Here is a 27,232-nt window from a genome sequence, read left to right on the forward strand (position 1 = left end):
TTTCTTCATGATACTACCTGTTCAACAGACCGACAGACCAATGGAATGAAACAGAAAAACCAAAAGCAGACTGTTCAACACATAAATAAAATCAAAATAAAGGCAGCATCTGTAATAGGGTAAAGATGAACTTTTAACTAATTGATGCTGGGACAACTGGAACCAACCTAGGAAAAGAAAGTTCATCCATACTTCTTACAGTATCCTAGGGTCAACTCCAAATGGATCAAAGATTTAAATGTTGAAGGAAGGAGGGGACAAACCATAAAAGAACTAGAAGAAACAGGGCTCCCTTACAATCTCAAGTGAAGAAGGCCTATAAAACTATGATGCAAAATCTGGAAGCCACACAACATACTACAGTCAGCCCTCCATATCTGTTGGTGCCACATTCATGGATTCAATGAACCGAGGATCAAAAATATTTACGAAAAAATCCAGAAAGTTCCAAAAAAGTAAACCTTAAATGTGCCTACTATAAGTAATCTGGAGATGATTTAAAGTATACAGGAGGATGTGCACAGGTTACATGCAAATATTAATACTATGCCATTTTATATAAGGGACTTAGGCATCTAAGGATTGTGGTATCCTTATATAGTCATCCCCCAATATTTGTAGGGGCTGTGTTATGGGGTCCTGGAACAAATCCCCTACAAATACTGGGAAAATGACTATATAAGCAAAGTCAAAAGACAAATACAAACTGGGAAAAATATTTGCTACTTATGTAACAGGAAAATAAACTTCATGATTCATAAGGAGCTCCTGAAAAATTGAGATTAAGACCAATCCAACAGAAAAATGGGCAAAAAAAAGAGTTCAGGAAAACAAATTATAAATAAGATTCAGAATTATGAAAAAGTGTTCAACCTCAGAGAAAACCGAACTCAAACTTGCCAAAATATTTTTTCACTTTATCAAATTGGCAAAAATACAAAAGTCTGACAACATATTCTGTTGGTGAGGCTATAGTAAACAGGCATCTCATGCAGTGCTGGTCAGTTCAGTCGCTCAGTCGTGTCCAACTCTTTGCAACCCCATGGACTGCAGCACGCCAGGCCTCCCTGTCCATCACCAACTCGCAGAGTTTACTCAAACTGATGTTGGTTGAGTCGGTGATGCCATCCAACCATCTCATCCTCTGTCATCCCCTTCTCCTCCTGCCTTCAATCATTCCCAGCATCAGGGTTTCTTCAAATGAGTCAGTTCTTCGCATCAGGTAGCCAAATTATTGGAGTTTCACCATCAGTCCTTCCGATGAATATTCAGGACTGATTTTGTTTAGGATGGACTGGTTGGATCTCCTTGCAGTCCAAGGGACTCTCAAGAGTCTCCTCCAACACCACAGTTCAAAAGCAACAATTCTTTGGTGCTTAGCTTTCTTCACAGTCCAACTCTCACATCCATACATGACTACTGGAAAAACCATAGCCTTGACTAGACGGACCTTTGTTGGCAAAGTAATGTCTCTGCTTTTGAATATGCTATCTATTCAAAACTTGGTCAAAAGTTGGTCTATTCAAAAGTTGGTCATAACTTTTCTTCCAAGGAGTAAGCATCTTTTAATTTCATGGCTGCAGTCACCATCTGCAGTCATTTTGGAGCCTAAAAAAATAAAGTCTGACACTGTTTCCACTGTTTCCCCATCTATTTCCCATGAAGTGATGGGACCAGATGCCATGATCTTAAGTTTTCTGAATTTTGTTGTGCTGGTAGCAGTGCAAAATTAAGCAAAATCTATGAAGCAAAATTTCAAAGTATCTTATCAAAATTACAAATGTATATTTCTGTTTGATCAAGCAAGCCTACTTTTAGTATATTATAATATAACTGGCAAACTATAGTACATCTGTACAATGGAATCTATAGCTATACAGCTGGCTCACATAAACATTAAAAGCAAAACATTAAACATTAAAAACACAGCAAAACATTAAAAGCAAAATACAGAATGACATATACAATATGATGTGTTGTATGAAGAGGAGTGGGAAAATAAGAATATATTTTTGCATTTTCTTCTTGTTACATCTTTAGAAATGCAGCACACACACCCCCACTGCCCCAAATAAAAAGTTACCTAAAAGATGCAGGGGAATCTGGGTGTATAGGGATAGGGGCAGAAACAAGATTCCTTGATACAAATACCACATGAAAGAATTACCTATTCACAAAGGAAAACGGGTGGGCTCCCCAGGTGGCTCTGTGGTAAACAACTTTCCTGTCAATGCAGGAGATGCGGGTTTGATCCCAGGGTCAGGAAGATCTTCTGGAGGAAATGGCATCCTACTCCAGTATTCTTGCTTAGAAAATTCATGGACGGTGGAGCCTGGCGGGCTATAGTCCGTGGTGTTGCAAAAGAGTCTGACACAACTTAGTGACTGAACAACAATGGTAAAGGTGCAGGGGAGCATTGTTTCAATTTTTATAGATGGAAAGACTAAAAAGATATTTTCAGAAGAACCAAGTTAATGCCTCTTTTCCAAATTCCAAAATTAAGTGTCCTTGATTAGGCCATGATCTTAGTTAAAAACTAGCATCCTACCTTAACAAAGATCTAAAGTCAATGTAATCATCTGAATATTTGCAAAGGAAAATATATCCAAGAAAAACAAAGACATATGTCCACAAAGAAACTTGGACATGAATATTCATAGCATTATTCCTATAGCCAAAGGTGAAAACAAAATTCATAATGGCTAAATAAAATGTGGTTTGATATACACACAGAATATTATTTAACCATAAAAACGCATGAACACTGACATGCTATAATATGGATGAGCCATGGAAACATTATGCTAAGCAAAAGAAGCCAGTCACAGAAGACCACATATTCTATGACACCATTTACATGGAAAGAAATGTACAGAACAGGCAAACCTAGAGAGGTAAAAAGGAAGTAAGTGGTTGGCTAGGACTGGGAAGACTGGGGAGAAATGGTGAGTGGCTGCTAAGGGGTACACAGCTTCTTTTTCAGAGTGATGAAAACGTTCTAAAATTAGTGCTGACAGTTGCATAACTGTGAATAGACTAAAATTGTATAGTTTAAATAAGTAAACTGTATGTCTATAAATTATATTTTAGTAAACCTATAAAAAATAAAATAAGCAAATTCTGTCTTTTAAACTACACGTTCAAGAAAGTCAGCTTAGAAAAATCCACATTTCAGGAAAATTGAGGTTTTTTTTTAATTAACTTACTGTTGTTAACACAACACATTCAAAAATATATATGAATGAGGGTATCTCATGTCTAATATACTTGAAATTCTATTAGATCGGCTGTTTAACTGCTAAGTCATATCCAACTCTTTCGTAGACCACCAAGCTCCTCTATCCATGGGATTTCCCAGACAAGAATACCAGGGTGGTTTGCCACTTCCTTCTCCAGGAGATCTTCCCAACCCAGGGACAGAACCTGCGTTTCCTGCATTGGAAGGCAGTAACATCTAAATTTCATTAACACTCAATGTTGACCAGGGTCTTGTGGGAAAAGGAAATCTTTTCTTATACACTAGAGAGAATATAAACCAGTACAATTTTTCTGCATAAAATGTACATTTTATGAAGTTTTAAGTGGGCATACCCCATGGCCCAATACTTAAGTCCCTAACATTAAAATAGTCCCACCACATTTCAGGATATGTGTATTTAAATGTATTTTGCAACATTTAATTATCCATAATGAAATAGTTAATAAATCAGATATGATAATTCTAAACAATAATTTTGACCATAATAAAACAAGTAGCTTGGCATTATGTGAAAGAAGGGGGTAAGTATAAGGCAAAAAGATTAGTCCCTTTCTCCTGTCCCCAGCAATGTCTCCATCCTCCAGATAATTGCAATTAAGAGGTTTTTTTATATGATTCAAAACTATCTCAAAGGACACACACATTTATTCTTTTTAGTCACTGTATCTAATCCATGACCTGGATATTCTTAAGTAGTTCTGTACCAAGGTACACTTACCTTCTTTATACTTTTTTCATTTTTAGAAATAATGAGTACACATTCATTTTGATACAGAGTATCTTATAAAATCTCTAAATTACTTTTAAAGAAATTAGTTTTGAAATTTTAAAGTAAACATATTTGTTAGAAATTCTGAAAAGGAAGAATAAATCCCTCTAATACCATCATGAGACAATCACTGTAACATTTAGAAAAGAAGTTTCACATGCATTTCATGTGAATTTTAATACAATAAAAGACAAGAATACAGAGCCAAACTTCAAATAAACACTTCTCCACATTAAAAGTGTTTACCTGAAGTTTGGTTCTTTATTCTTACTTGTCTTTTATTAGAACCAAACTTCAAATAAACACTTAATAAACACTTCTTCACACTAAAAGCGGAGAAGGCAATGGCAACCCACTCCAGTACTCTTGCCTGGAAAATCCCTAGTGGGCTGCAGTCCATGGGGTTGCTAACAGTAGGACACGACTTCACTTTCACTTTTCACTTTCATGCATTGGAGAAGGAAATGGCAACCCACTCCAGTGTTCTTGCCTGGAGAATCCCAGGGACAGGGGAGCCTGGTGGGCTGCCGTCTATGGGGTCGCACAGAGTCAGACACGACTGAAGCGACTCAGCAGCAGTAGCAGCAGCAGCAGTACACTGAAAGAGGTCAGTCCCTAGAAGAGGCCTCTAGGGTAGCTCTTTGGTTTTCCATATAAATTTTAGAATCAACTTTTCAGATAAGATAGTAAGGATGGGATGAGGTCCCCCTAGAATTCTGCAGAAACTGCACATAATTTTTATTAATTTGGGTGAGAAGTATATTTAGGAAGATTATCAAGAACAAATTAACTTTTGATTTCTTTACTCTCTACAAATGTCTTTCAATAAAATTGTACAAATTTCTTTATAAAAGCCTTAAACATTTAAAAATTGTTTTGTCAATGATATCCTTTTTAAAATAAAATTGCATGTTCTAATTATTAACTGCAGTTATTTATTATAATAATTTAGTAGATTTTCTATGTAGACAAATTAGTTGCTAAAAATAAGTTTCGTTTCTTTCTTTTTAATATTTATGTTTTTTATTTCTTTGTCTTGATCGAGATTGGCTGGAATATTCAACTCCCTAAGCAGTAGATTTGTCTTGCTTGTTTCCAATTTTAAAGAGAATGCAGAATCCTTTAGACATACTTGATAGATACCCTTTATCAAAAAAGTTGTCTTTTATTCCAACTTTACAGAGTTTTTTTCTTTCTTTCTTGTTACAAAAAGGTTTTCAATACATCAAATGTCTTGTTTACTGTATCTAGAGATATCCATACACTGTTATTCCTTTAATCTGCTAATAAGAACTGCACTGATTGTTTTGGAGCAGGGCATACCACACACATGTGGGATGTTAGTTCCCCAACCAGGGACTGAACTCATGTCCTGTGCAGTGGAAGCATGGCGTCCTAACCACTATATCATCAGGGAAATCCCAGAGCTGCACTAATTTTTTAAAATAATTGTTGCACTCCTAGAAGAATTATTTTTTAAAAATATATACATTGTTAGATTCAGTTAACCAGTATTTCATTAAAGATTTTTGCAAATATGTTCTTAGACTAACCTTTAGTTTTTCTTTATCAAATGATCTTTGGTTTTAGAACGAAGATACACAAATTCTATAAATGAGTTAGGAAATGTTCTCTTTCACTTTTTTACAGAAGAATAAAATTTACATAGGACTAGGATTTTTTTCATATTTTTTCTCTGACATATGACATTCAGAAATGTCTTCAAATCTCTAAAAATGTGGTTTCCCATTATTGTTACTAATTTCTACTTTAATTACATTATGTTCAAAAAACATACCTTGTGTTTGTGAAGATTCCCTTTTTTGCCTAAAATGCAGTAAAAAAATTTTTCAGTGTCCCATACATTCTTGAAAAGAACGTGTGTTCTTTCATGGATTAGTACAAGGTTCACAGGTCTATTACATAAAATTGATAACTATGTTGTTCAAATCTTCTGTAATTGCTTTATCTAGCTACATATCTATTTCTGGCCACACCACATACCTTGTGGGATCTTAGTTCCCTGACCAAGGACTGAACCCCGGGGCCATGACAGTCAAAGTGCCAAGTCATAACCACTGAACCACCAGGGAATTTCCTCTAGACTTTTATAACAGAATTATAAAGTATATAGTCATTTTTGTCTGGCTATTTTCACTTGACATAATTACTTTCAGAGTCATCTATGCTACTGTGTGTACTAGTAATACTTCTTTCTACTGAGTAGTATTTCATTAGACAGATATACCAAACTTATTTAACCATTTGGGTAATGCCCAGTTTTGCACACGTCATGCAAAACTATTTATAAAAGTACTTTCTCCACGAAAGATATAGAAAAGCCAGTTGATGTCATCAGCCAACAGAGAAAAGTATATCAAAATCACAACAAAGTCCCACTTCATACTCAATAGGAAGGCTATAATCAAAAAGAAATAATTTAAAAGTAATCCATTTATTTCACTGGTCTATCTGTCTATATCAGTACCAAAATAATTTACTTATTAATTTATAATAAGTTTTAGTATCAGGAAGTGTGAGACCTCTAATTTTGTTAGTATTCAAAGTTGTTTGAGTATTCAGGATTCCTTGAGATTCCATATGAATTTCAGGGTGGATTTTTTTATTTTTGCCAAAAAAAAAAAAAAAAGCTATTGAGACTTTAAAGCTAAAAGACTTTAAAACATTAAGTTAATCTTCAAATTGCTTTCAAAAGTGGTTATACCATTACACATTCTTATCACCAGTGTATGAAAATTCAGTTATTCCATTCCATATCCTCACCAATAGTTGGCAAGGCCACTCTCGTTTTATTCATTCTAATAGGTATGTGGTGGTATCTTGTGCCTTTAACCAGCTTTTTCCTAATGACCCATGATGTTGAGCATCTTCTTTTGTGTTTATTTGCCATCCACATATCTTCTTTGAAGTATCTATTCAAATCTTTTGTCCACTTAATTGTTTCCTTACTGTTGAGTTCTAAGAGTTCTTTATATATTCCGAATACATGTCTTTGATCATATATATATATTTTGCAAAGATTATCTACTAGTCTGTGGTTGTCTCTTTATTCTCTTAATATAGTCTTTAGGAGAGGAGAAGTTTTTAATTTTGATAAAGTACAACTTATCAATATGTTCATTAGGGATTGTGTTTTGGTGTCATATTTTAGAAACTATTACCAAATTCCAGGTCACAAAATATTTTCCTCTGTGTTTTCTTGTACAAACTAGCTTTACATTTAACTCTTACTTTTCATTCCTTCCTCTGTGTTCAATTTTTTACATGTAATTCTTACTTTAGAATGTTTACATTTTTACATTTAATTCTTACTTTTCATTCCTTCCTCTGTGTTCAGTTTTCTCCCTAAGTCATTTCCAAGTAGTCCCTTTGGGTAGAGCTTGGGAAAAGTAAACTCCTCACCTGGAAAGGCTTTACTGTGCCCTGACTCATAGTGTACCAATAAGTTAAACTCATATGTTAGCTAAGCAACTTACAGCATCACTCATTTGAGTATATTATTCTACTGTCTTCTGGCTTCTATAGCTGCTATAAAGAAATTTTTTGACAATTTAATTGGATTCTTTATAGGTAATTTTTCCTAAGTGCTTTTAGAACAATATTCTTTCATTTTGTCACATCTAATAAGAATGAATTCAAATTTACTTAAACAACTTAAAGCTTATGCATCTCAAATCCTTAATTTGTGTCTTTAATGAAGGTTAGCCATCATTTTTTGAATTTTGCTCTATTCTTTTTCTGTTTAAAAAAATATCTATTTATTTATTTATGGCTGTTGCTGCACAGGCTTTTCTCTAGTGGTGAGCTGGGGCTACTCTTTACTTGCAGTGGGCAGGCTTCTCATTGAGGCGGCTTCTCTTGCTGTGGAGTATGGGCTCTAGGGCAGTTGGGGTTCCTGGGCTCTGGAGCACAGGTTCAACAGTTGTGGCGTACAGGGTTAGTTGTTCCGCAGCATTTGCAATCTTCCTGAAACAAGGATCAAACTCATGTCTCCCACATTGGCAGGTGGATTCTTTACCACCAAGCCATCAGGAAACCCATTCCTTTATTCTGTTCTCATTTTCTGCTTTGAGGCATATGATGAAACTATTCAATCCATCCTTCATACCTATTAACCTCTCATATTTTCTTTTAACTCTCTCTTGTTTTCCAGAGGTCACCAATTCTCCTCCTTCAGGTGAATTCAATCTACTTTTAAATTAACCCATTGAGTTTTTAAAAATAAATATTTTGATTTCTGTACAGCATATTAACACTAGGTCTGTAATATGCTGTAACCAGCCTGACAATTACTTCTCCATATTTGTTTTCTCTCTTTAATATTTTGTTTTCCATCATACCATTTGAAAGTAAGTTCTAAATTTATTGATAAAGGTGGGTACTCAATTGAGGGAGCACAAGAGTACACCCTCAACATTAGAAATGTTCTATAATCTTTATCTGCATGGCAGTTACACATGTAGAAGGTCACTGAGCTGTACACTTGAGATTTGTACACTTTACTATATGTAAGTTTTATTTTTAAAAAAGAGGTGAGAGAGGTTGCAGGCATCATAACAATTTACCCCTAAACATTTAAGCATATATTTCCTAAGAATAAAGATATCCTCCTACATAATATTATCTCTATTATCACACTTAAGGAAACTAATAATTCCATAAAAACATACTACAATCAACCAATATCTGACATATCCCATCTCAAGAAGGACTTCTACAGCTCTATCTCACCCTAGTCCCAAACCAGGATTACACAATGCATTTGGTTGTTTTGTCTACTGTTTGTTTGGTCTATTTGGTTTGTTTGGTCTATTTAGTGTAGAATAATCTCCAACGTTTTATTCTCCATTAATTGAGAGGCCAGGCTGTCTTATGGAATGTCCATCTTTCGAATGTGTCTGCTTCTCATGGTGCTTAACTTTTCCCTTTACTTCTTGTCCTTCTTATAAAGTGGGAGGACTAGAAGCTTAACATTCGACACAATTATTTTTAGCAATAATACTTCAGAGATGATAAGTGTCATCCACTTTAAATTTTAAGGCCACCTAGAAATTCTATTTGGTTCTTTCTTAGAAATCTAATCTTGCTGCTATTAAGTCGTCTAACTCACTAATGACAGACTATTTCTCCTCGCATACTATAACTTGGGATTTTGACCTTGTCATTGAGGTATTGTGTGTAAGAATTCCATAAGGTCTATGTGGGCTAAGGGAGGGATTTACATTTGTTTCTGCCCAGTGCATGAGTGCTATTACTATTCCAGAATCTTTTTTTAAATTTCATTCCTTGGGTTGAGAATTCCTGAATAATGCAGGTAACATAATGATGAACCCCACACTATGGCAAGAACAGATCTACAGTTAAGAATTCACAAAGGAAACTTTAACATTTATCTGGGGCCCTGGCAAAGACAGAAAACTTTCACTGTTATTTATATATGCTGGTGAACAGATTTTCTTCTAATTCACCCTTTTATTGAAGGTAAAGCTTTTCAAAGGTTCAGATTATGTGAGGATATAAGTTTCAACTACCTTTGTGGCACAGGCCGAAGGCCTAGTCTTGTGTCTCCACATAATGACATTCATATACCTCTGTTCCACCCAGTAACAAATTGACCCCACTGGAGGCCACTATAGCATAAGTAAGTCAGCAAACATTTTCTGTGAAGCATTACTAATGCTATCTGAGGGGAAAAATTAAAAGACTACTTTGGCTTCAACTGTATTTGGTAATGAAATGTTTTTTTATTAATATCAAAATAACCATATACATAATAAAAAATGAGTGATGCAGGTAGGTGCGTTTTTCCATTCAGTTATGTCCACTGGCAGTACTTGTTGCACTTGAGATTACAGACCATCTATAATTATCCTGCAGATTTCCCTGCTTTAAAGGTTATTTACAGAGTACTGTATTCCAATGATGATATAATGATCAACAATCAAAACTTATATAAACAAGAGAAAAATGTCAAGCACACTAAGAATCCAACATTTGATAATAAATCCGAATAGGGATTTCTCTATGGCAAAGAACAAATCTTACCTGACATATGTTAGACAACAAACAAGCTTAAGTCTCAAAATTCTGATTCTAGACTAATACTCAGATGTGAGTGTAGTTCAAGCTTGGCAGACAGGTATACAAGTGATACCAAAGACAATGCAATTTGTTCCACTTAAGGAACACAGACTTTGGCACCAAATAACTATGTCTTTTCCATTCTTGCTTAAATGGATGCTTCCATTCGCATGACCACTGGGTATCACATTTCATTTTCCACAACTAGTCTTTCTGAAAAATACGAAGAAAAAGCTATGATGAATTAAAAGCTGACTCACCACTGTCCTCTGTTTATTGGGCAGGAAGACTCTAACGATAGGTTTTTGTGGTGACTTGGGGTTGCTCCGTGACACATCTGTGGGATTTTGAAAAACTGAAAGAGATGAAGGCAGCACTGAAAGGCTAGAAGAGGAAGAAGATGTAACGGTGTCCGTTGATGCAGAGCTAGAAACAGAAAAATCAGTTCCATTCCCCAGGGATTCCAATAACTGTTGTTCTCTTTGTTGGAGGGCGTCTAGCTTGCTGGTGTATTCTTCATAGGCCTATAAAATAAAGTAGACTTACATTGAATCTGGACTTTTTCCTGACAGTAACAAAAGGAAATAGGAAATTTTAGTTTTTGATTATAATCGAATCTAGCTAACAGGATTTTGTGTTACAAATTACAAAATAAGTACTGGAAGTATTATAAATTAGTACTTTTATCTTTAAATTGATAAATCTTTTGCTATATGACACTCATCTAGAAACTGACACACACACATACATGTATGATGTCCATAACAGCCATGAATATTAATTTAAAAAAATTAGTGTTAGCTATTTTCTGGCCAAATCACAATTTATCTTCCAAACTACGCATCTAACATAAGATAAACTACTACATCAAAGCATTTTTTTCTAGATAAGTTATAGGTATATAAGGTTTCACATCTCTCTCGGTCTCTCTCTAACTAACTGAGAGAGGCTGAAAAGGAGATGAGGTGTTAAGAGAGATCTGTCAAAAAGACAAGCCTAAGGTACACAGTCCAGGTGGTGCTAGTGGTAAAGAACCTACCTGCCAATGCAGGAGACATGAAATGTGGGTTCAATCCCTGGGTCAGGAAGATCCCCTGGAGGAGGGCATGGCAACCAACTCCAATATTCTTGCCTGGAGAATCCCATGGATAAAGGAGCCGTTTGGGCTACAGTCCACGGGTTTGCAAAGAGTCGGACATGACTAAAGCAATTTGGCAGGCAGGCAAAGGTACACAGTGCCAAATCTCACCATAACCACCAAAGTCTCCTCAACAGGGATTAGAGGATGCGTAACTGTGACCTTTTTTCTGAAATAGTTATTAGTTAAAAATATCTTCTTTTTCACACTATGGATACCTTATGACCTCCCCCTTCCCATCAAACACTGCTTACAGAATAGAATTTTATTTGAAAAGGTGGTTTGCATCCTGTAGTCAAGAAATTTTGAGACCATTACCCATCAGGGTATGTTTCTAGAACTATCATTTTACTAAAGCTGAAAGGTCAAATGATCACATAAGATATCATTTTCTAAAAGCAGGAAGAATCTTGAAAATAGAATGATAATTGAAAATTAAGAGATAGAATGGATTCGAATGCATATGCCCATGGTGCTTTACTGCACTGGTAATCACCTTCTCCCCTCCACACCGTAATCCACCACCACATCTCCCTACCACCTGAAGCAGATGTGACACTACACACATTTATAAAAGGCTACAAAATTTTAAAAGAGCCATTTCCCATTACCTAGAGAGTTTATTACTGGGCTGCAGAGAAGCAAATGGCTGCATTTTAATTTTTGTTGTATATGAGAAAGAATGTTTTTGATACAAGGTAAGAGTAAGGAAGGGGGGATGCTTAAAATGTTAGCATTTACATAGATGAGTTAAGTGGGGAGAAGAGAGTACTGTGTAGTACAGGAGACATTTTTAACACAGTAAGGAGGTTAGAAATTTTAAGACAGAGGAAAACTACGGACTAGTATAGCTGACTGTCATAGAATATCTGGGACATATCAAAGGGATCGATAGATGTTCGTGTAATTTAAGTGAAGAATACGAACACAAATCATAAGACTAGAAAAGTGGGTAAAGGACAGCTTGGAGAGACTGTATATACTATGCTTTGAAGCCTGAACTTCACTCTATAAGCAAGGAAGAATTATCACAGGTAGAGGAGACTAATGGAGAAGGAAATGGCAATCCAAGCCAGTATTCTTGTCTGGAGAATTCCATGGACAGAATAACCTGGTGGGCTACAGTCCATGGGGTCACAAAGAGTCAGATATGACTGAGTGACTAATACTTTCAGAGGAGAATAAAGGAGAAGTTTCAATTCAATATAGGCCACCACACATGATGTCTGATCTCACCATATAACTTTTTTAGGGGGGAAGGGAAAATACTAAAATGAGCTACTGACGGGCTTAATTAAAGTACATAAAAAAGCACTCTCCTTTACAATCCAATAGTTGCCCAATGCTGACCCCAAAACGTTTCACAGCATTTCAGGGTGTTATAGCCAAATCAGTCCAAAATCTACTGAGCTATGCTTCTATTTAGCTTTCAGTTTCATGGGCTAATTACTTAAGGACATCTTTTTTAAATATGATCCACTTATTGATACTTAATCATTCAATAAATATATACTGAGCATGCATGTGCCTGGTATTACTTGGGGCTCAAACCACAAAAATAAAGACCAACACAATTCCTACCCTTTGAAGATTATATACATACAGCCTAAGGAGACAAAAATTCCTCCTTGCATAGATCATATAATCTTATTATCATCTGAGCAGGTACATTTACTACACAGAGTAAAGCTTAGGAAAAGTAACAAATGTAAACAAATTTTCAGAATATTAATTCTGTATCAAAACGTTAGCCTTAATTTTTTAAACATATTATTCCCTCCACTGTGGATTACAATCTATTATTCCACTGCATTTATCAATAACTCTTTCTTAAATACTTATTCCACCTCTCTCCATTCTCACAGATGCAATCTACCAAGGTACTTACTTCCCTGCCTTGTTTTGTATCTTGTTTGGCTCATTTCACCCCATTATCCTTGCTGCATTCAGTGTGGATGGTGATTACTCTTATAACACTCCTGTCTTAAAGTTCTCTAAACCTCTTATCTACAAAGGCATTTATTTCTACTCTACCTACAAGATTCAGAGATACAAATTCTTTAACAAAAGCGTTCTAAATGATGACAAAATCTCAGTTGGGAACCTCCCACACTCCTGTGCACACACACTTATCCCACTGTCTTAAATTTCTTAAATCTCACTACCATACTACTCTGGTTAATGGTCAATATTAATCTCTTAAAGTTTTTCAGATTTCTTTGCTATTTTCTTCCCATGCTTTATGACTCACTATTTCAATGCCACTGGTTAACATCTTAGACTATCTGGTTAATTCTTAATTCTTTTACCAACATGCTTGTTAAATACCAGCTCTGGGTAAATTCCACCACCCCAATAAACACGTTTTGGATAAAAAAAAAAAAAATTATTCATTCTTTCTCTCAGGTTACCACATATTACTGGAGAAAATAATAAAACAAGGCCATTGAGTTCCATTATCAATTCATGAAAATTAGTCTTCTACATTATTGCATGAAAATCTGTACTTATTTTTAACTCATATTACATTTCTCACAACATTTACTCCAACCTTTTCTATGATTCTCTGGCTCCTAACTTCATTCCCCAACCTTTAATTCACTCAGAAAATACCATTATGTTCAAATTTACTCTGAAGATCAAAGCCATCAAATAAAAGCTTCCTTTTCTTTCTCTGACTGAGCAATTCTCCCCATTTTTCCCCCATCCTTTTTTTGTTCTTAATTCTAGCATTGGGTGGTTAAGGTCCCCCACTATGGAGGCCTTGGTTCATCACTATCTCCGTTTTTTCTTTTATGTTCCAACTTTCTCTTTTCCTTTGTTTTCTTACCCTGAAAATGTGAGTGGGTCATCTTGCATAGACATATATCTCAAGCATCAATACTACTATCAATGAAATTCCTTTGGTGCTTCAAGAAGTTGCAGAAACCAGGTATTTCTTCAAGAGGCAGCTTTTCCAAAATCCCCTTCTTTCTCATCAAAATCCTATCCATTTTTCAAAGTCCAATTCAAAGCTCTACTTGATAAACTCCAAAATCAGTACTTTCTTCTCACCTTCTTTACAGTATTACCACACTTTTCTTTATATGGTTTAAAAAAATCATTTGTGAAAAAAATTTGTGAGCATTAAGTGAGATAAATAATAGTAAAGAAAGTTATTACAGAGACTACCACATAGAAAAACCCAATACTTTTATTAGTAGTAATAAGCAGTAATAGTTCTTATCATTATTACTGTTACTACTATTGGGTTGGTCAATTAGTTCATTCAAACTTTTCCACAAGACATTACAGAAAAACCTGAACTTTTTCTCTAACCCAATGTACTACTTGACTAGGTTCTCAACATGACTTTACCAAACTATAAGGTACTTGAGGGCACAACTCATGTTATTTATTTTTTTATCCATTCGTTCATTTAATGGCTTCTTTTTAAAACTGAAGTATAGTTTTTGAACTAAAAAAAACAAAAGAATGTAGAGAAAAGAACACAGTATTATTTAGATGAAAATACTCCTCGCATTGATACACAGATTCAATGCAGTCCTTATCAAAATCCCAGTTGGCTTTTCTGCAGAAATGGACAAGCTGATCTTAAAATCACAAAGAAGTACAAAGGACTTGGAATAACTAAAACAATCATGAAAAAGAACCGAGTTGGAAGATTTACATTTCCTGATTTCAAAAGTTACTACATAGCTACAATAATCAAGACATGTGGTACTGATATATACATAACACAACAAATTAAGAGTCCAGGGGGAAAAAAGCCTTACATTTACGGTTAATTGATTTTTGACAATGTTACTAGTACAACTGAATTATCTGCATGCAGAAGAATGAAGCTGGACTATTACCTAATATCATGTTCAAAGATTAACTCAAAGTGGATCATACACTTAGGAAGAGCAAGACCTAGAGGGGCAGGATGGGCAAAGGTGTGAGGGATGAGGGAAGGGATACATGTATTCTTACGGCTGATTCACGTTGTTGTACGGTAGAAACCAACACAACATTCTAAAGCAATTATCCTCCATTTAAAGATTTTTTTTTTTTAAGAGTTAAAACTAAAAAACTCTTACAAGAAAACATTAATAGAAGTAAATCATCATGACCCCGGACTAGGCAATAGTTTCTTAGATGACACACCAAAACACAGTAATCAAAGAAAAAATACATGAACTCAACTTCATCTAAATTCAAGCTTTTGTGCTTCAAAAGACACTATCAAAAGAGTGGGGGAAAAAAAAAGACATCTCACAGAACGGGAGAAAATATTTGCAAATCAAATCTAACAAGGATTTCTCACCCAGAGTATACAAAGAACTCTTACAACTCAGCAATAAAAAGACAACCCAGTTTTTTTAATGGGCAAAGGATCTGAATAGATATTTTCCCCTAGAAAATATAAAAATGGCTAATAAGCACATGAAAAAGATGCTTAACATCATTAGTTACTAATGAATTACAAATCAGAACCATAAAGAGATGCCAATTCACACTTACTAGGATGGCAATAATAACAATAAATGGAAACTAACAAGTTGGCAATGATGTATAGAAACTAGAACCCTCACACATTGCTTGTGGGAATGTAAAATGGTGCAGCCACTTCAAAAGCAGTTTGGTAGTTCCTCAAAAAGTTGAAACAGAGTAACCAAAGGACACAGCAATTCTATCCCAAGGTACATAACCACAAGAACTGAAAAAATGTCTACCATAAAAACCTGTACATGAATGTTCATAGCAGCTTTACTCATGAAAGCCCAAAAGTGGTAACAAGCTAAATGTCCATCAGTTGATTAATGGATAAACAAAATGTGATGTATCCACATGATAGAATACTAGCCAAAAAAGGAATGAACGGTACATGCTACGACTTGGTTGAATTCATTCACACAAAATGTTCAAAATTAGGTTAAGTGGTTGATAGGGATTGGAGAGAATGACTGCCAAGGGGTAAAAGGTTTCTTTTGGGGGTGATAAAAATGTTTTGGAATTATATGATGGTGATGACCGTACAATTTTATGCATATACTATAAATTACTCAACTGTATACTTTTAAAAAGTGAATCACAGTTCATGAATTATTTCTCAATTAAAAATGGGAAGACAATTAAGGCCCTACTTAATTAAAACATAATAGGAAAAAACAATGGACTAAAAAATTTTTATCATTAGAATTCATTATATTTATTCTTACTGAACTTAATCTCACAAGATACAATGACATCTTTCAAACTGTCCACAACTGATAATTAATGAACTGTTGTGCATTCCACAGGAAGCACCTAGCTTCCAGTATTATTTTCACTACAGTATCTGTTTCGATAAATGTCTTTGCATTATCTTGGGTTCTGCACAGGCTAAAGATCAGAAAGGCTGTAAGCATAATAATAATGATAAAGCAATTAAGAGCACAGGTTCTGATAGAGAAAAAAAAGAAGACATACACATGGGGACAATGTAAGCAGTTACAGAAGACTCATTAAAAAAACACATTCTAAATTCAGAATGTCTGGCTTCAAACTTTGGCTACCCCATTTACTAGTTGTCTAACGCTGGTCATGCTAATATTAAAATCCTTTTTGCCTGAGTCTCTTCTTCGATAAAATGGAAATGAGTATTAAACATAACTCATAGGGCAGGTTGAGGATTAAATGATCTACTATACGCTTGGAATAGTTCCTGGCATAGCAAGCACTCAATAAATGTTAGGAGCTTTACTGTCTGTCTGCAGGGGATCTGAGCATACACATAAACTCGGTGGTAGCTTGGAGGGTTATTCCAGATACTTTATTCCCTTCATTTCTGCTGCTGCTGCCAAGTCGCTTCAGTCATGCCCGACTCTGTGCGACCCCATAGATGGCAGCTCACCAGGCTCCTCCGTCCATGGGATTTTCCAGGCAAGAGTACTGGAGTGGGGTGCCACTGCCTTCTCCACTCTTCCACTTCTGGAATCCAATAAATCAGGTTCAAGAAACAGAAATCCACTTCTAGAAAAGCATCCAGCATTATATCTTACATTCAGAAGGCATTCAAATAATTTGTCGGATGAGTAAAAATAAAGGATTTGGGACAAAAATAAGAAATTCTGGGAAATGACTTTTAGGGGAAATATCTTTTCTTTGTGTGATGGTAGAAAGAAAAGATTGGAACCAAAGACTGAAAAGACAAAACTGAAATCCTTTTAGAGTACGATAGCTCATTTCACTGCAGTTATCGTCAAGGGAATCAATAGAGTGTTAATTATTATTTATATGCCAGTAGGACAAAATCTACAACTTAAAAGCTTGCTTTTAAATAAATTAGTACACAGAAAAGAGAAAGTCATGAGGATTTCTGATGGTGATATAACTGATTTCATTCTGTTTTGCTATGAGGAAGAAATGTGGGGATAGGTAAAGATTTAACTTTCTATGGAAACATCAAAATGGTTTCTTTGGAAATGCTATGTAATGAAATAACTAGAGCACAACTTCTATCTGCCAGTGTACAAACTAATCTGAAGCCAGACTGTGAACACTGGAAAATTTTTACTTTTTAGCCTCTTATTTCAGAAAATGGAAGCAGAGTCACTAGTCTAGGAGTTATGTAACCCCATTCTGGTTGGTGAGATGTAAAGACTTGTAGGGGATTTGAGGGGAAGGTTTTCCTCCATGAAATAACTCAGTACACCAGAGTATCTGTGATCCCTGCTTCTGGACTTGAGGTATTGTGTTAAGAGTACAATTTTCAGATCTGCTGCAGATGGAAACCAAAAGGATGGTAGCAATCTATGCCAGTGTGTAACAACCTTGAGCTGTAGAACCAATCTTTGAATAATGTACCTCCATGTTTCTCATTATGGGAGGAGAAATTAAAAACAAGTTTGGACAGCCTGTTGTTTAGTTTTTGCAGACCTCCTAGATTTATTCTCTAATTTTTCCCATCTTTCCTTTAATATTTTCTATCTTTGTTTTATTCTGCTTTCTGGAAGATGTCCTTAACTATATAGCGTGTGTTTATTTGTCTGTTTGTATGCACGTGCAGATACACACATATATAAATTCCCTACTATACTATTTTAACTCTTACTATTTTAATTTCCAAGAGCTCTTTCTTATTCTTTAATACTTTTGCTTCTTTAATACAACCATGAAGCAAGAAGAGATTATGGATCTTCTCTTATCTTTGATGTTATAGTGATTTTCAAATTTTTTTCTGTTCTCTGCACTGAGTCCCTTTTGACCACTTCTGCCATTATCTTTCCTGTTAAAAGCTTTCTTCAAATATCTGGTTATTCTTAACTGTTCATTTGTATTTAAGAGTTATGAACCCTGAAGATCTCAATACTATGCAAAGCAATCTACAGATTCAATGCAACCCCTACCCAAATCCCAATGTATTTGCAGAAACAGAAAAACACCATCCTGAAATTCATGAGAAAATCCAAGGGATCACAAATAGTCAAAACAACCTTGAAAAAGAACAAAGCTGGAGATCTGCATTTCCATAATGAGATATCCCTTCACACTCATTAGGACAACTATTCTTACACACACACACACAGAAAATAAGTCTTAGCAAAGATATAAAGGATTGTTAATAGGAATGCAAAACATAGCTGCTTATGGAAAACAGAATGGCAGCTCCTTTAAAAATTTAATATAGAATTATCTTACGATTCAGTAATTCCACTTCCGGGTACATACACCCCAAAAAAGTAAAGTCAGTATTATTCACAATAACCAAAAGGTGCAAACAACCAACCACTGATGGTAGCCATCAACAGATAAATGGATAATATACATTATATTATATACAGGTATATATACATACAATGAAATATTTTTCAGCCTGAAATAGGAAGAAACTTTTGACACCTTCTTCAACATGGATGAAGCTTGAAGACATTATGCTAAGTGAAATCAGTCAGTTACAGGATAAATATGTTAGATTTCCACTTATACGACATTCCTAGAGTAGCAAAATTCATCGAGACAGAAAGGAGAATGGTGGGTCTCAGTGGGTAATCAGTAGATTACTCACTTAAGGGCCTTCAAATATCAGGACCCACAAGTCTTTTCCCTTGCTTGGCCTGGTCAACTTTCCTCAGGGAAGAAAACTCTCAATTCCGCCCAGGCTCCTCTTCATAGTAAATCAAATGGTGGTTAAGTTCAATGTTTTAACTTATTTATGTATTTAGTTTCTGTAAACCACTCCCCTGATTAAAATATAAGCTATCTGAAGGCAGAGATTGGGAGAAGGGGATTCTTTTTTTAATATACATATCCCCAGAGCCTAGACAAGTACAAATGTTAGCAGGCACTCAATACTTGCCTGTTGAATAAATGAATAAAAGATTTACAGAGCACTTACTTCATAATCATAAACTCAAAATTTAGTCTTTAAATTACCATGCGTGATTTATTTCCGTTTTACCAATTAGGTGAGGTATAGGGAGGTTAGGTAACCTGTCTGCAGAAATTAAGGCAGAGCTACAATTCAAACACAGGGTCTGTGTAACTCCATGGTTCATCTCAACCACTATGTTATACTGCTTTCTATAGAGAAACTGTGTAATGTTAGTACCTGTCAGTAACAATCTATGTGCTAATGATACAACCTATGAGGTATAGTCTGCTGTAAACTGTTCTGTTGTTGTCATTCAGCTGCTAGGTTGTGTCTGACTTTTTGTGACCCCATGGACTGTAGCTCACCACTCTTCTGTCCATGAGATTTTGCAGGCAAGAATACTGGAGTGAGTGGCCATTTCCTTCTCCAGGGGATATTCCCAACCCAGGGATGGAACCCACGTCTCCTGCACTACAGGCAGATTCTTAACCACTGAGCCACCTGGGTAGCCCTATACTGTCCTAGTTAGATATAATCCAAATAGTAAAAAGCCTGAAGAGTATGTGTGTGGAGGGGCGAATGAATCCCTGCTACAGTGAAACCATGTTATTGATGCAAATGTATTATATCTGAGGGTGGGGAAAGTTTCCTGACACAAAAATGGTTGGCAGAAAAACTGCTGGTTAAGTTGTTTAATTCTGACTAACAAGCAACCACCACTTTCACCAGGACTATTTGCCTCCTTATGACTCCTTTGCTTGTTCTCCTCACACACAAAAGTAAAACAGAGAGCATGTGATATTAGAAAATATACTGACTAGTATTCAGAGGTATGAGTTCCAGTCCTAGCACTGATACTAACTGGCAGTGTGCTCTGTGATAAGCCATATAAAGAGAGAATAGTTTATTAGCAGTTACTTCCAAACTTTCAAGGTTATTTTAGAAATATACAAACTTACTTTCTCTTGAAATACTGAAGATTTAACTTACCCTTTAAAAGTAATTAGATTACTAGAATTTTGGTTTAGGAGTCTGTCGATCCATGCCTAAAAAATCTCTGGCATTTGAAGGCAAATGGTAACCTGATCATCTGTAATTTAGGGTTATCTCCCAGTATGACTGGTGCTTATAGTTGGAGCTAGCTTTTATGGAGACCGGCAATATAGTGCAGTGGTAAGTAGTGGGCTGTGGAGCCTGACTGCCTAGACTCTATAACAGCTTCCTTGCTGTGGAACTTGAGTGACTTACATAAGGAAACTAATGCCAAGAAAGCATACCTGTGATTATTACAGTAATTGCTACCTAATAGGATTAAAAACAATAACTACTCTATAAACTTACAAAACTGGATACAAAAGCTTCAAGGCTCTATTAAACTGTAACGTTAAGCAATCTTGAGATACTCAAATTTTGTAAATTTTACCCATGAGGAAGCAAAAACCTGCTTGGGGGGATTTGTTCTGGAAACAAGATATTCTGCAAAATTCTCCCCATTTTCTAATATAGCAACTAGTTTGCTGGCCTCCAGAAAAGAATGTTTTCTCTTTTTTCAATAATTTTTTCTTTTTTTAAACCAGAGTAATATTTTGAAGTTTATATACAACTTCTTCTTTAGTTTTGCTATTTTCCAAATTACCAAATACTACATATTTATTGTAACAAGTGAAACAACTTTAAAGAGTACAATAAAGACAAAGCTAATTCTCTCTTTGCATAACTATTTTTAATCCCACTCTCTAAAATAACTCATATTACCAATACAAATGTGTCTTACAAGTTCATTTTCTTTTCCTCAAAATTACTACAAATATGACACTCAAAAGCTTACCTCCAGATATATTGATGGTGGATTATGCTCCCCACCAAATTTGTCCAATAGGGCCTCTATATGCTCCTGTGTCAACTTAATCATTTGTTTGATATTCCACACCTAAAAAATATTTTAAAAGAATTTAAATACAAATCATTTAGAATATGAATTAGAAATATCTTAATATTCCTGCTGAAGTATTATTGTAACTGTCAGTGTTCCTTGAAATTTAGAGCTTAGAGATCTCTAGATGATTTATTTTAAACTTTTTCTTACATTAGTAATACAATATTTTCTCAATTATAAAACATTTAAGTAATACATGAGTATTCAGGAACGAGCAATAAAAATCTCTTTTTCACATTCCCCATATTTCTGGGTGTCCTGCCAAAAAGGTAAGCCCTGTTTATGGTTTGGTATACATTCTTCCATAACTTCTTTTTACTCAAATAAAAAACAAAAATACATACATATATAAAATAGACAAATACATATAAATATTACATGTTAAAATATTCTCAACATTTGCTCTCTTCACCAAACAACATGCCTCAGAATTCTTTCCATGTCAATATGTATGTATTTTGCTTTTATTTTTTTTTAGTGTTTTAAGGTATTTGTTCTTTTAATATAGTTTCAGTTTTAATTAATCAATTAATTTCTTTCTTTTACTTCATTGCTATGCACAGACTTTCTCTAGCTGGGGTGAGTGGAGGGCCACTGTTCACTGTGGCGTGCGGGCTTCTCCTTGTGGTGGCTTTTCATCACGGAACACCGACTCCAGGCACACAGGCTCAGTAGCTGTGCTGCAAGGGCTTAGCTGCTCCATGGCATGCGGAATCTTCCTGGACCAGGGATCAAACCCACGTCCCCTTCACTGGCAGGTGGATTCTAATCCACTGTACCACCAAGGCAGTCCTATTTTACACCTTTTAAATGTATTACAACATCATAAGTTCAGACAAGACAATATTCATTTCACAATGTTAGGACACTGCTTATTTTAATGGCTTCAAACTTCAAAGGTAACTTAAGGTTAGGTGGATACAAATGATTTTAGGAGAATCATCCAGTGTCTGTCTGTATTTTTCCTAACTAATCTGCTTAAAAACCAGTTCTTCCTTCTTCCTCTCCTTTAAAAATCACTACTTTGTAATTCTCCACTTTGTAAAATAAAGGCAAAATTCTTATCCATCTCATGTGCATCTACTAACGTGTACTCTTCTGAGCTATATAAACTTCAAACTACCTAACAAACAAGAAAAGAAGGGAAATTCCTTGACAAAAAAGGGGGGGAGGATATTAAGAGCAAGACCTTATTTTATCAGTGAAACAAATTCTTGGGAAGGTTTCAAGCCTTAACATTTACCTAGCCACCCAACTGAGAATTCAGAAGTCTAGTGCTCATAGTATAGGCACATATTACATGGTTAAGATAAATAAGCAATCAGATTTTTTTTTTTTCTTAGTGAAAAATGAGTCCAATTTATCTGAGTGGTGTGAGAACATGCTTTTTGCAAATTACACTGCAGTATATACTGTCTACAGATACTCTCTATAAACTGAATGATTTAAATCTGTAATTCTATGGTGTGACTGAAAATGTATTTAACATAAATATACTCTAGAAATCATGGCCACTTAAATTACTTAAATTTATAATGAAAAAATGTGAGATAAATTTTAAAATGTACAAGGGCACTTGGTTTATTTAATAATTCCTTCCTGGAGGACATGAGATTTCACCTCTCCCAGCTTTAAACAATGTTTCAAAATGGCTCTGAAATGTCTTTCTGGGCAAAGGTAGAAGTTCCTTTTAGATAGTGAGGCACAGGATTCCTGGATTGAAGGATATGCACATTTAAAAATGTGCAAATGGTATGGCAAAATGGTCTTCCAAAAGGACAAAAGTACCAAGATACCTCCTTTTTAGGGTATCAGTCCACACTTTCCCCACAATCCTACCAACAGTGTATATTATCAGACTTTAAAATTTTCCTGATCTTAATGGGGGAAACGTGATCTTCTTGTTTCAATTTGTATTTCCCAGGAAGTTGAGCATTCTTCACGCTGATTGACCATTTAAATTTCTTTATGAAAAATTCTCTACCCATATTCTTTCTCCCTTCTATTTTTTCCTTTTCAGTTTATAGATGCCTTTTATTCTGGATATTAATCCTTATTCTGCTACAGACGTTGCAGTCTTTCCTTCTTTTTACTTTGTCTCTGTAGTCATAGACAGTCTTGCTACTCAAAGCATGGTTCATAGACTACCAGCAGCATAATATTCTGGAAGTTTGTAGGAGCAGCAGAATCTCAGGCCCCATTTCAAACTTACTGAACTTTAACAAAATGATCCTTATTAAAGTTTGAGAAGAAATGACAGAAGTTTCTAGTTTTTTTCTATAATCAGATATTACAATATTTTTCCTTTATGAATCCTTGGCTAATTTCTCATATCTCCAGGAAGCATTAGGATGTCTTTCCTCTAGCTACACTTACTTCCCAAGTAATCTTATCTAATCTTGTGACTTTATATATGTACTGATGAAGTCTAAATTTTTAAATCCAGCTCTATTCTCTCAACTCCATGGTATTTTTCTTCATGTGCCTACTGTACATTCCTACATACTTATTAAGATAACTTAATGTTCAAACTTAACATGTTCAAAAGTTAACTGGATATCTATCTACCAAGTCCTGTTTCAAAATCTGTTTTTCTTACAGTCTCTTCATCTCAGAAAATGACAAACTCCCTCTATGATGAGTTCACTGACCACCCAGCTCAGGACTGCTTTATCATCAGAATTTGATATTCTAAAATTGATTATGTTTTTCATGTCTATTAGCTACTTTGAAATCAGAAATTTGTTTCATTAATCTTTTATTCCCTCATCACTTATCTTGGTGTCTTAGTCATTACAAGTATTCAAAGTAGTGCTGGAGCTAAGATTTAAGCTTTCTTCAGAATAGGATAAGAGAAAAATTAATCCTAGTTCAGTAATTCTTTACAGTCCAAGAAATTAAGTACTCTATTACCTACAGTCTCTCTTTTTTCTTCTCCCCCTTAAAGTTCCACATATAAAACTCATGGAGTTAGGGTAAAGAACCATTCACCCAAAGAATGGGAGAAAAGGAAAAGAAAAAAAAAAAAAATTAGAGAGGGAAAAGAGCATGCGAGAAATGAGGAGACTGAGCTGCTTAAAACTGATTCCTTTTCTTCCTGGCAGTAGAAAATGCTAAGATTTACATAATGCAGGGCCAAACCACAACTGCCTGAAAGGCAGGTTTCTTAACTTCCAAACAAAAGTAATTTTATATCCAAAGAATGAAGAAAAATCACTATGATCACTCAGTTATAATTAGAAAAAATGAGTCTGAGCAAGCAAATTCTTTCAGATTTTCCTAAAGAATAAGAAAAAAGAAACCGTGATGATGATAATACTTTGATGATACATTAAAAAGTAGAATAAGATATTGCAAAGTTAACAGTAGATACAGAGTTTTGGCTTAAAATGTCTTCTTGAAAAAACAAGAAAAACTGTTACAACAATCCTAAAAGGGAAATGAAAGAATTAAAAACAAAAAATTTCAAGAAAGGTACTAGAAGATTTCCTATCCTTTTTTTATGTCTTCACAGCAGAACACAGCAATTAAAACCAAGTAATATTAGTAAAGGGCAAAGGCTAATAGAGTTCTACCAAGAGACTGCACTGGTCATAGCAAACACCCTCTTCCAACAACACAAGAGAAGACTCTACACATGGACATCAACAGATGGTCAACACCGAAATCAGACTGATTATATTCTTTGGCTATATTCAGCCAAAGATGGAGAAGCTCTATACAGTCAGCAAAAACAATACCAGGAGCTGACTGTGGGTCAGATCATGAACTCTTTATTGCCATATTCAGACTTAAATTGAAGAAAGTAGGGAAAACCACTAGACCACCCAGGTATGACCTAAATCAAATCCCTTACAATTATACAGTAGAAGTGAGAAATAGATTTAAGGGACCAGATCTGATAGACAGAGTGCCTGATGAACTATGGATGGAGGTTCATGACATTGTACAGGAGACAGGGAGCAAGACATCCCCAAGAAAAAGAAATGCAAAAAAGCAAAATGGCTGTCTGAAGAGGCCTTACAAATAGCTGTGAAAAGAAGAGAAGCAAAAAGCAAAGGAGAAAAGGAAAGATACAAGCATCTGAATGCAGAGTTCCAAAGAATAGCAAGGAGAGATAAGAAAGCCTTCCTCCATGATCAGTGCAAAGAAATAAAGGAAAATAATAGAATGGGAAAGACCAGAGATCTCTTCAAGAAAATCAGAGATAGCAAGGGAACATTTCATGCAAAGATGGGCTCAATAAAGGACAGAAATGGTATGGACCTAACAGATGCAGAAGATATTAAGAAGAGGTGGCAAGAATACACAGAAGAACTGTACAAAAAAGATCTTCATGACCCAGATAATCATGATGGAGTGATCACTACCTAGAGCCAGACATCCTGGAATGTGAAGTCAAGTGGGCCTTAGAAAGTATCACTATGAACTAAGCTAGTGGAGGTGACAGAATTCCAGTTGAGCTACTTTAAATCCTAAAAGATGATGCTGTGAAAGTGCTGCACTCAATATGCCAGCAAATTTGGAAAACTCAGCAGTGGCCACAGGACTGGATTTTCATTCCAATCCCAATGAAAGGCAATGCCAAAGAATGCTCAAACTACCGCACAATTGCATTCATCTCATATGCTAGCAAAGTAATGCTCAAAATTCTCCAAGCCAGGCTTCAGCAATACGTGAACCATGAACTTCCAGATGTTCAAGCTGCTTTTTAAAAAAGCAGAGGAACCAGAGATCAAATTGCCAACATCCACTGGATCATGGAAAAAGCAAGAGAGTTCCAGAAAAACATCTACTTCTGCTTTATGGACTATGCCAAAGCCTTTGACTGTGTGGATCACAATAAACTGTGGAAAATTCTGAAAGAGATGGAAATACCAGACCACCTGACCTGCCTCTTGAGAAATCTGTATGCAGGTCAGGAAGCAACAGTTAGAAATGGACATGGAACAACAGACTGGTTCCAAGTAGGGAAAGGAGTACATCAAGGCTGTATATTGTCACCCTGCTTATTTAACTTATATGCAAAGTACATCATGAGAAACGCTGGGCTGGATGAAGCACAAGCTGGAATCAAGATTGCCAGGAGAAATATCAGTAACCTCATATATGCAGATGACATCACCCTCATGGCAGAAAATGAAGAAAAACTAAAGAGCCTCTTGATGAAAGTGAAAGAGGAGAGTGAAAAAGTTGGCTTAAAGCTCAATATTCAGAAAACAAATATGACATCCAGACCCATCACTTCATGGCAAACAGATAGAGAAACAGTGGAAACAGTGGCAGGTTTTATTTTTTTGGGCTCCAAAATCACTGCAGATGGTGACTGCAGCCATGAAATTAAAAGATGCTTACTCCTTGGAAGAAAAGTTATGACCAACCTAGACAGCATATTAAAAAGCAGAGACATTACTTTGCCAACAAAGGTCCTTCTAGTCAAGGATATGGTTTTTCCAGTGGTCATGTATGGATGTGAGAGTTAGACTATAAAACAAAACTGAGCACCAAAGAATTGATGCTTTTGAAGTGTGGTGTTGGAGAAGACTCTTGAGAGTCCCTTGGGCTGCAAGGAGATCCAACCAGTCCATCCTAAAGGAGATCAGTCATGAATATTCACTGGAAGGTCTGATGCTGATGCTGAAACTCCAATACTTTGGCCACCTGAGGCGAAAAGCTGACTCACTGGAAAA

General features: G+C 35.5%; 1 protein-coding gene across 7 annotated transcripts in view; it reads right to left on the reverse strand.

Annotated features, from left to right (window-relative positions):
* The window catches only part of BRAF (B-Raf proto-oncogene, serine/threonine kinase), a 157,105-nt gene that overhangs the window by 70,884 nt on the left and 58,989 nt on the right, over positions 1-27,232 (reverse strand). For 6 of the 7 annotated variants that reach the window (XM_068973428.1, XM_068973425.1, XM_068973424.1 and 3 more), the window contains exons 2-3: positions 21,435-21,536; positions 10,391-10,654 (exon numbers count right to left, since the gene is read on the reverse strand). In XM_068973428.1, the coding sequence (XP_068829529.1) occupies positions 10,391-10,654; positions 21,435-21,536 (366 nt within the window). The remainder of the gene's footprint in view (positions 1-10,390; positions 10,655-21,434; positions 21,537-27,232) is intronic. The other variant, XM_068973430.1, reaches the window with a different exon arrangement.

This window comes from Capricornis sumatraensis, chromosome 5, assembly GCF_032405125.1.
Source record: "Capricornis sumatraensis isolate serow.1 chromosome 5, serow.2, whole genome shotgun sequence".
Lineage (NCBI taxonomy): Eukaryota > Metazoa > Chordata > Mammalia > Artiodactyla > Bovidae > Capricornis > Capricornis sumatraensis.